Source organism: Chanos chanos, chromosome 7 (genome assembly GCF_902362185.1).
Source record: "Chanos chanos chromosome 7, fChaCha1.1, whole genome shotgun sequence".
Taxonomy (NCBI): domain Eukaryota; kingdom Metazoa; phylum Chordata; class Actinopteri; order Gonorynchiformes; family Chanidae; genus Chanos; species Chanos chanos.
In genome coordinates this window covers 33465490-33476029 of record NC_044501.1, presented here as the reverse complement: position 1 = coordinate 33476029, position 10540 = coordinate 33465490, and the positions used below count along the sequence as shown (strand labels likewise).

At 43.9% G+C, this 10540-nt stretch overlaps 1 protein-coding gene across 2 annotated transcripts in view; it reads left to right on the top strand.

The window, feature by feature from the left end:
• The first annotated feature begins 652 nt into the window (after positions 1–652).
• Positions 653–10540, top strand: part of mtm1 (myotubularin 1) — a 15549-nt gene continuing 5661 nt past the window's right edge. For both annotated transcript variants that reach the window (XM_030779910.1, XM_030779909.1), the window contains exons 1-8: positions 653–714; positions 2739–2845; positions 5235–5307; positions 6086–6180; positions 7471–7581; positions 8809–8910; positions 9625–9708; positions 10126–10275. In XM_030779910.1, the coding sequence (XP_030635770.1) occupies positions 2783–2845; positions 5235–5307; positions 6086–6180; positions 7471–7581; positions 8809–8910; positions 9625–9708; positions 10126–10275 (678 nt within the window). In that variant the 5' untranslated portion in view covers positions 653–714; positions 2739–2782. The remainder of the gene's footprint in view (positions 715–2738; positions 2846–5234; positions 5308–6085; positions 6181–7470; positions 7582–8808; positions 8911–9624; positions 9709–10125; positions 10276–10540) is intronic.

The following is a 10540-nucleotide window of genomic DNA, read 5'->3' as shown; positions in this document are numbered from 1 at the left end:
TGTCATTACTCTTCCCGGGATATAATTCCAGCACGTGCAGGATTTATGAGCATTTAGGCACGTGTGTGGAGACTGTTTAATGATAAACAGCTGGGTCACAGCTGAAAACGTCTCACGGGGTTGTCTGTGTGGACAGCAAATTAAAGCTACAGTGTATGGCGACTTAGAGTCAAAGCTAAAGGACGTCCAACAGGCCGAAACCATAAAGGAGTGTGGCATGAAGTTCACCGTTTACTTCAGAAATTCTTCTTAGAATGTTATTCCTGTTTTTTTGAATGTACAGACTGGTCGACTAGTTAAATACAGGTCAAGTAAAAAAATCTGTATCTAAATATCGCTATATGTGTGCGTTCGCAAAACTGTTGCACCCTTCATTAGTGCTGTGCACTTGTCTTAACAAGTGGAATTGTACTGGTCCATATTCGGTCTTTTAACATGGAGGAAAGAAAAACATGCAAAAATATCATTGTAAACGTTGAACAAATAAAAGCGTTCTGCTCGAGGTCTAATGCTCAGTATCAGCCTACCACTGACAACGAAATCCTTTACTTTTTTCTATTTTAAAGAATTCAACTCCCTTTAAGCCATGCTGGATGCGATTTGACAACTAGCCAATCGGTGTGATGGCCGTAGTCACATGACTCGGGGTGAGCTCTTCCTGCGGCGGTGCAAAACAGTCTGAGGAATTCAGGAACAGAGAATTGCATGTTCTGGGTAAGTCAAATGCATTTCTAGGCGAAAACTAATAACTACGACACGCTGTGTGTTGTTCTGCAGCGTTTGGTGTATGTATTTCGTCGCTGAGACAGGAGTTTCGTTTGAATTTATCAGTTTAAAGATATCGTTCAGTTAGGCCTGAGCTATTTCCTGGTCTCCCCAATCCAGGGTCTAAATGTACTGACTGAGTTGCCTGCCCAGCTAACTCTGTTGGCGGAATAGAAAGAAGTTGGAAAAGTTCTGTTTTATTTGGTGCACAATCGCTTTTTCAGCTTCCAGGGCTCTTTCATGATGTTGTCTTCACAAAACAATGTGAACTGTTTTTAAATATCGGTTAAATGTTGTTGACACATATTTTTTCCAACGCATCAAATAAGTTAGCTAGCAAGTAGTTTAGTTGCTACTCATTGTGACAGCTAGCAGTAAGCTCTGTAAAGCGAACACCCCATGGAAAGAAAGCAAGGTTAGCTTGGAAATACGATCGGCATTCATGTCCGACCAGGTTACTTGCGTTTTGTTGTGATAATATGATGTGTTTTCTGATAACTAGCTTATCTAGCAGAGAAACTACCAAGGATAGTTAGAAATGCAGGATTCGTGTTAGCGTTAATGTAGTGCACCTTTGGTGACGATAAGTTAATTAGGTTTTATTTCTTTTTTAAGAATATCCTATATATGAGTATTGTTACAGATTTTTTGTGTATATGTATATAATGTTAACTAGTATGAACGCATATGTCATTTCCCCTTGTCACTAACATGTTTAGATATACTACAGCTTATTATTAAATTATTAATAATTTATTAAATATATACGACACGTTTAGATGATATTTTGATGGAGAAATAAAGTCTAGATGGTGAGTTCTAGGTAGTCGTGTGTCATCGTGTTACCTCGTCCTGCTGTCAGCTTTATACTTAGTTCAAGCTTTTTATGTCACTGTAAGATTCGAGTTCGTTCATTTTAATGGCTGATAATGGTAAGGCGTGCGTATCAGGTTGCATTTTTAGGAAGCAAACTGTGCAGTGTTTTCCTTATACGTGTGAGTCAAATGGAGTAATCTACAAAGAAACAGTTCCCCCGTCACCTGGATGACGCTGGACAGAAGTCAAAGCTGTCCAGTATGAATGCTCCGTGGTTGATTTTACTTTTGGCCAGAGTTTGCTGGCTAAGTGAGATAAGCTGTGTCATTGTATGTGTGTGGGGAGGTCATAGAGTAATAGTAAGTGACGAAGCACTTCCAACTGTTGGGCAGCGTTTTCATACCCCAAACCTAATTCTTCGCTGCCGGTTTGTCCCAAAGGAACTGCAAGGTTGCCCCATTGCGATCTATGACAGAGAAAATGACGACACCCTGTCAAAGCAGGCAAGCGAAATATATGTTAATGTGGAATTAAACAAAGCCCAAGTTCGGTGTCTCATCATCAGTAAAGTTTTGTTTGTTAAGGCCACTTAAACTGAGAGTGTTTCTATTCGCCTCTTTTAGTTGCTCAGATGAATGGTCTGATTTATGCAGTCACGTAAGGCTGTATAGCTAGCCACCCTCGACCCACATCTTAATTAGGAAACTGACAGGAAGCAGCGTACTGTATGTGAGGCGAGACACGTTTGGGTAGCTAGCTGTTTGTGGCTGTTATGTTCACTTAGCGTCTAAATCGAAGAGTTCTAGTAGGTTCCTTTAAAGAATGTATGTTCGCTTAAGAAAGTATGGGTTGCCATGTTGCAACAGAGGTGACAAAAAGATACTTTGAAATCTGCTCATTTAGCCAGGTACGTAGGCTTTTTTTTTTTTTTAACTTTTGGTTCCAATTTGAGTCAGAAGATGGGGTTAATTGACCAGGTAGATTAAATTTACAGCACGTACTGGGTTTACTTTTAAACTCTGCCTAGCATTTGCACAGTGAACTCTACAAGTCTTAGTTGGTGTCATCCTGCATTGAGCATTCCCTTTCATTCTGCTCATTCGTTCCTCTGTTCAGATATTATATTCACTCACCTGATGGTTTGTTATCTCTTTCAGTGTGTGTGTGTGTGTGTGAGAGAGAAAGAAGGACGCCCTGAGTAATGGCCTCACCCTCGATACCAGCGTACAACTCCAGCCCTTTGGAAAACAGCTCAAGCCAAAACGTAAGTACGGATAATGAATGTATGACTGCGTGCGTTATACAGTGCTTATGTGTGTGATCTGTGTGTTTAATATTAAATTACTACACTGTGCGTTATGCTTCGTAGCACTCGGTAATTAAAAAAAACGTTTTATTTTTTTGATGCCTCTCGGTCCCCTGTGCTTTCTGTGCGTCTTCAGTTCTATTTTTGACGTCTTTATGTCCGTGGGGGGGTGGGGGGCGTGTTGTTGTTGTCATTGCTGAAGTAAATGTGTGTCCTCTCTCTGTACTCCTTCCTTCCTTCAAAATGTGGTTCATGACTTCTGTTCATTTTTCTGTAAGTGCATGATGACAAGGTTCCCTGCGTTTAAAGAGGGGCTAGCATCTGTATTCCTCTCTCTCTCTCTCTCTCTCTCTCTCTCTCTCTCTCTCTCTCTCTCTCTCTCTCTCTGTTTCTCTCTCTCTCTCTCAGCATTAATAAATGATACTCTCGCCGGCATCAATAGGCTTGCCTGTCTCCTCCCTGTGGTGCTGAAAGCAGCTATAGGAACAGTGATACAGATCTCCCATCCTCCACACACTCCTGTAGATCAATCTATTCTTTTAGGTGTCCTTTAGAAGCTCGGCTGAGCTGTTTGACTGGGTTTCTCTCTTTCGTACGGAATCACGTTCGTGAACGTGTTTTTGAGAAGCCTGACGCTTCTGGTTTTTGTTTTGTGTTTGTTTTTTTTTCTTTCACTCACGTTTTTTCTTACGTTTTTACATGCCGTCCCTGTTCAACTGTGGGATCTTTTTAACGGACACTGAATACAACGTCCTCACCTATCCACGCTGGAGAAAGGAAAAAAAAAAACAAACGACAAAATACCTCTGCCTTGCCCATTCGCAAACTTTTTTTTTTTGACGGTGACTTTCGAAACTGATTTAGATTTTTCCAAGTGACTTACCCCGCTGTGTTTTCATTCATTTCATATGCCTGAGGTGATATTGGAGTCTTACACTTTCACCCATATTAGACAGTAAACAAGACTGAGTGGGAATCCACCTCAGTGTAAAGGCACTGGTGAAGGGGGTTTGAGGCAGAGTTGGCGTGATGGGGAAAGTGATGCCCACACACAGCGTGCAGTGTTGGCATTAGGTGTGGCTGTAGGCTGTTGAGACTGGCAGACAGTGCGCTGGCAGGCCGGCTGGTTGGGTTTAGATCCGGGCTGCTGTTGGGTTGGGACATATGCCAGCGTAACCTCCAACAACCTGGCAGGTGGTTCACTCTGACAGAACACACATGTGTCTCGCTGCCCCCTCAGGACGTGTTGGACTTTTATAGAAGATTCTGTTCCGTAAAAGTGCCCATCTGTGTGACTAAGAACCCAAATATGTCTCACTCTGTCTTCCTGTTCTCTCTCCCTCTCTCTTTCACTCTCTCTCTCTCTCTCTCTCGCTCTCATTCTCTCACTTTCTCACTCTCTGGGACTCTCCATCCTCCTTTATTTCTTCGTTCCTCTTTTTTTTTTTTTTTGTGCTCAATATCAATGTCTTTTCCATTTCTCTTTCTCTTTCTGTCTTTATATAGTTGTTTCTACAGTCGCAGAATTTCCACCGGAATTTCCTCCTCTCTCTAACCCTTCATATGGGGAGAGAGTTTTAAATTGTGTGTATGGGTGCGTATATATCTTTTGGTCCATTAGTCATCTCCGGAGAGCTGAGGGAGGACATTACCCAAAAGCCCTCGCTAGATCCTGCCTGATCCAGCGGCTCGCAGCGAGGAGGGGGGTCCGTCACACAGCAGCGAGCAAACGCACAGAGCGAGCGAACGGCACTGTTCAAGCTCGTATTCCAGTTCACTAAGCTTCAACTGGCAGCCGGAAAATAGCCCAGGGACAGACAATCTGGATACGCAAACCACACACTGTTACAGACTGAGAGAGAGAGAGAGAGAGAGAGAGAGAGAGAATAGAACCTTGTGCTTTTAGACAGACAGAAATACCCCCCCCCCTCTCTCGCTCTCGCTTTCTCTCTCTCTCTCTCTCTCTCTCTCTCTCTCTCTCTCTCTCTTTCTCTTTTTGTTTTCTTTCATGCTCTTCCTTGTTCTCATGACCACTCATCCTCTGCCTTTCTGCTGCCGTCAGTCTTTCTCTTTGACTGTCACTCTCGTTTTGAATCTCGTCGTGAATGTACCGCCCGCCTTGCCCCGTCAGCACAGAGACCGAAGAGACGCCGGCTCGGGCCGTCCGGCCTGTTACACGAGTTTTCATATAGACGGTCGATACCTTTTGTGCATTCCGGCATTAGTATGCGCACTGCTTGAATATGGTTTTGAAGATGAGCATGTGTAGTGTGTATGCGTGTGTGTGTGTGTGTGTGTGTGTGTGTGTGTGTGCGCTATGCTGATGCTCCTTTGTTTATCATGGCAGGCTTCCAGAGAGAGTCTGAAGATGGAACCGCTGGCAGACGTAGCCCTCTTGCCAGGAGAGGAGAGAGTCATAGGTGAGTCATGACAGTGTTGTCATTCTTAATAGCGTTTTTAATATCTCAGCTTCTATAAATACTCTTTCTGCCACATGCCATTGTTAAAACAAACTCGGGGCTGGCCCTTAGATTGACACCGATACTGATATAATGTTGAGAAATTAGTTTGGTGTTGTTGTTGTTGTTGTTGTTGTTGTTGTTGTTGTTATTGTTGTTGCTGTTGTTGCTTGAACATTGCAGCTGATCATTTTTTATCAGGCTCCATAGTAGTCTGACAGTAGTAGATTTGAATAACGGTCATTTTATAATGCGCATCAGAGAGCGTTTTTGTGCTCAGATGTTTACAATGCATGTTACGGTAGCTGCTGTACGGTCGTCTGCAGGCGATAAACCGAGACAGAAGTTTTCCTACGAGTATCACACTGAATCACCTGACGGTAGTCTCTCCGCTCAGAGCCAACAACAAACTATTAAAACAACACAGCCCTTTTTATTAGACAGAGGGAGCGAACAAGAGCTTGTGTGTGACTTTTGAATCTCGTTTTTCACTCCTATAAAAGACATGTGCTTATGTTCTGAGCGGTGATGTAATAGGTAACAGTTTTGCAACACATATACCCTACTGTTTTGGGTTTTTTTTTTTTTTTTTGTTATTGTGAATCTGCAAGCTAGATTGTGCAAAGTCTGACTTCAATGTTTATCGAAATTAGATTGTACGTGTACCCACAGGTTTCAGTCTATGAATACACTACACGTGACTCAGGCCGACTCAAGAAATATTGTGCTCTATTTCCAGATAAAGATCTCATCTACATGTGTCCATTCAGCGGAGCAGTGAAAGGAAAAGTGTTTATAACCAACTACAGACTGTACTTCAAGGGCACTGATACAGTAAGTGAGAAAGCCCAGCAGTTGTGTGTGTGTGTGTGTGTGTGTGTGTGTGTGTGTGTGTGTGTGTGTGTGTGTGTGTGTGTGTGTGTGTGTGTGTGTGTGTGTGTGTGTGTGTGTGTGTGCGTGCGCCCTGTGAGCTGTTTCTGCATCAGTGAAGCCTAAGTACGAACGAATAGATAAAAGAACGAAAAATAGCTCACACTTCTCATCTGCGCAATGTTCCTTTAAACATAATGTTTGATGTCGTTGGTGCACAAGTTTTGAGTTCCACCAAACAGCCACCAGCGAGGGTCAGGAGTTCCAGTTCTGCTTCCAGTTTCAGTCAGCGACCGTTTATCTCAACTAACCCGCATCTCAGCTGTGGGCACTAGCTAACAGTCCTCTGAGGTTCTCTGAACTCTGGGTCTTCACTGGGTTTTTTAAAATCTATCCTTAGTTGCTCTGAAGTCCAACAGAGAAGAAAAAAAAAAAAAAAGTACCTTTAGAGGTTTGTTCTCCTCCTTCCCCCACCTCCTCAACTGGGTTATCTCTCAGTGACTCCTCGTGAAAGAAACAGACTTTGTTCTGTCCATCTGCAACAATGAGGGAGAGAAGGAGGAGGGGAAAAAAAAAAAAAAAAGAGCAATATCACGTCAGAGAGTCTTTCATCTCTGGTCTGGCACCGGCGGCGGTTGGCACCGGCTTGCGGGCACCTGCAGCCCTGTTTTCTGAGCTGTTGCAGCGTTGCCAGGGAGCCTCACGAAGATCAGTTGTCTTGGCAGAGAACGAAGGGAAAGTCTCGAGCCGTCTCGAGGAAAAACAAGAGCCTTTAATAAATAAAGCATTTTAAAATTCTTTTGTGTTTGCGCGATTTCTGTAGCCAGTGATCGGCCCAGACACAACATCTGTAATGTCATTATCGGAATTCGTTTAGAACGATCTTCTACACGTTGATGTAGAAGCGTTACGTGCAGCAGGCAACCGTACGAATGCATGTGGGCGTCACCTGCGCAAATCCACGCGTATGTTATTAGCACAGCTGTGCAGATAAGAGCAAAATGGTGCTGACCCCGTTAGATAAGAATAGACTCTATTAATCCCAGTCTGCTAATGATTAAGTGGTATAGGAGTGTTAATGCATATGATGGATGGGCAGATGAATGAATTACAGAAGTGAAGGGTTCTAGTGCTGAAGGTTGTTGTGATAGTGTTGTGAGGGTTGATGGTGATGGTGGTGGTGATGATGATGATGGTGATGATGATGATGATGATGGTGATGATGATAACGACCGTTCCCTCTCCCCCTCCCAGGATCCCACTGTAACTCTGGATGTGCCTCTTGGGGTCATCAGTCGGGTGGAGAAAATGGGCGGAGCCTCCAGCCGAGGGGAAAACTCGTACGGGCTCGACATCACCTGCAAAGTAAGGCTGTCCGGAGCCTCAGTTCTCCATGCTCTCTTACAGTCCCCCCTACCCTGACTCCTGTGTACCCTCCACACTGTACACTGTTATTCTAACTCGACGTAGACTCATCCGACTGAACACATCACACCATCGCAAAGGCCTTTAAAGTCACCTAATCAGGCGAAATAGTACAAATCTTGTGATAAACTTGTGAAACTTGTTGTCCAGCAGATCATATGGAATGGATGTGGGTAACACCATCCTGCCAGATTCTTGGTTACTCATTCTGAATTGTGGACTTGAAACTCCATAGTGACATTAAGCGCTTTCAGACCGGAGGAACTTTTTCATAGTTTTTAGTACTGTTGGAGGAAGTACCCCCTTTTTGTGGGTCAACACCGCAGGAACTGAGGACGATCATAGTTCTTTGAACGCCATTCAGAGTAGGTACTCTCCTAGCACAAGAGGAACCATGAGTGATGTAAGTGTATTGGAATGCGTATTGCAACCGCCATTTTTAAAAGTGTGTTTAAAACATTAGCCGTGTAAACAACAGCTGTTAGCATTAAAAAAAATGAGGGAAAAAGAACGCCAACAAATGGACAGACAGTGAAGTCCAGGCTTTATTTTAGCCTGTGTGCGATGGAGGAAATACAGCTTGTAAAATGTAAAAATCTTGGTTAGCATTGCCTCTCAACTTGCTACGTTTGGCATCCACCACAGAGTGAGACAACGTAGAGAGAAAATCAAAAGAAGCTGAAACAGGATTACAAGAAATGCTGTATCATCCGTCGGACGGTTTACGTCACCTCAGCGTACCTAATGACGGTGTGAATGCAAACAGGGAAAAAAAACCCAAAAACCTCGGAGCTAGGTAATTCTCGGGGGAGCTCCCCAGTGGGTAGTTCCGCTCAGTGAGTTCCTAGAACCGTTTGGTCCGAAAGCTCCTTTTGACTGTCTAGTGTTTTGCAAACAGTTGCCAGTTCCTGAAGCTTCAGACCATTAAACCACATCACGCCCTGAATATCAAAGACAGTTAAATGGTTCCACTCCTTCTCAGATATGCACGTTCATACACTTTCACTCTGACTCGTAGACAGACAGACAGACAGACAGACAGACAGACCGAAGAACCTGAACTTGGTGAGAATGTGACTGGACGAGTTGCAGTTACGTTTGTCACCTTGATTTGTTTTAGATAAAGGGTGTTATTAAGATGGTGTGTGTATGTCTTGTTTCTTACAGGATATGAGGAATCTGCGATTTGCTCTGAAACAAGAAGGACACAGTAGAAGAGACATCTTTGAGATCCTTTTCAGATTTGCTTTCCCTCTATCTCATGGCCTAGTAAGTGTCTTTACTTAAAGGCATCCACATCTGTTACTTATCTGTGTTCATCAATGTCTCACGAGGCCCCGCCCCAATCTACGTCTCATCGCACCTTCTCCAAACTCTACTCGAGACGGGAAAAAGTCTCGTTTTGTTTCACACGCTGAATCCGAATCAGAGAGCAACACAAAAGACACCAGAAAGCAGATGCCCAAACACACGCGCAAGAGAATTTGCAACATCAAGTGAAATACCTATCGATCTGTGCATTTTAACCGTGACCTTCATTCTGTTGATTGTTAAAAATAACCACATGAAAAAAAAAAAATCCTGTGTGAAATTGCCAAACTCCTCCCCGGCGTTAGGACTAGCTCTCAGGTGGCGTTATATTTTTTTTTGGCCTGCGGCCTGAAACGTTGGCCTCAATGTGGCCGAGAAATGAAAGTCCTTTATTCGATGAGAGCAGACGGTCAATGTGAAATCATAACAGACGCCTCCCTTTCCTCCTGGTTGTGGTCGAAGTGAAAGCCACCTCCTTTATTTGATTGGAGCTCACAGCTCTAACTCCTCTTTGTCCCACTGGTTGTGGTTGTCAACATTTGTGTCAGACACACCCCTGTGTGATCAACAGTTCAGTCGACCAGTTGTTTTCTGAACCGAGCAACCCTGTGTGTGTGGAGGTTTTTATATATTTCTTCTTTCTCTCTCTCTCTCTCTCTCTCTCTCTTTCAGCAACTGTTTGCATTCCAGAGTCAGGAAAAGTATGAGGAGAACGGATGGAATGTGTATAAACCGTTGGAAGAGTACAGGCGGCAGGTGAGTCTCTGTGATCGCGCGATCGCGGTTGGCCCTGCGCTGTTTTTTGGATCGGTTTTCTCTCACCGACGTCAGCGTTTCGGTTTCTCACATGAACACGTATTTGTGTGGCAGTTTAGTTTAAGAAAGTGACTCATCGACACCAAAAACCCCCCGTGAGAAAGGTCACTAAAAACCACAGGTGTTCAGCTACAACCAGCTAAACAAGCGTCTCAGAATGGTCCGGTCCAGTTTGACTCTAGCACATAGTGCCGTGGTTTCATACGAGTGTAGAAAAACACAAATTAATAAATAACTAAGCTGCATCGTTCTGTACCCATGTCCACACTCTATCGTCTTATGCTGGGGATGCTAACAGGAGTTGTGTCTCGTTTTTTGTTTTTTTTTTTTCTCTCTGTCTTTCCGTCTTCTCCACAGGGTCTACCCAATGAAAAATGGAGGGTCTCCTTCATCAACGAGCGCTATGAGCTCTGTGACACGTACCCCACCCTCCTAGTGGTGCCTTTCAAAGCCTCTGAGGAGGACCTGAAGAGAGTGGCCACCTTTCGGTCACGCTCCCGAATTCCGGTGAGGCCACCTCGGCCGCATCGCTCGAAATGGTTTAGCTAAAAGCGCCTCGGTCGGACGTCGGAGTCTGATCGTACTCTCCGTTTTATTAACTCGGCGTGTTAAAGGCACACTGTGTTACAGAGGTCCTCACGCTTTTTGACTTACCCAGTTTATTAGGATTATTTCCACTGGAGAATCTGCTCAAATTAGATGCATTAGAGTAGTGGGAACCAGTGTTACAAGTACTCCAACGTTCATTCATTTGAAAATCACTTTTGACATA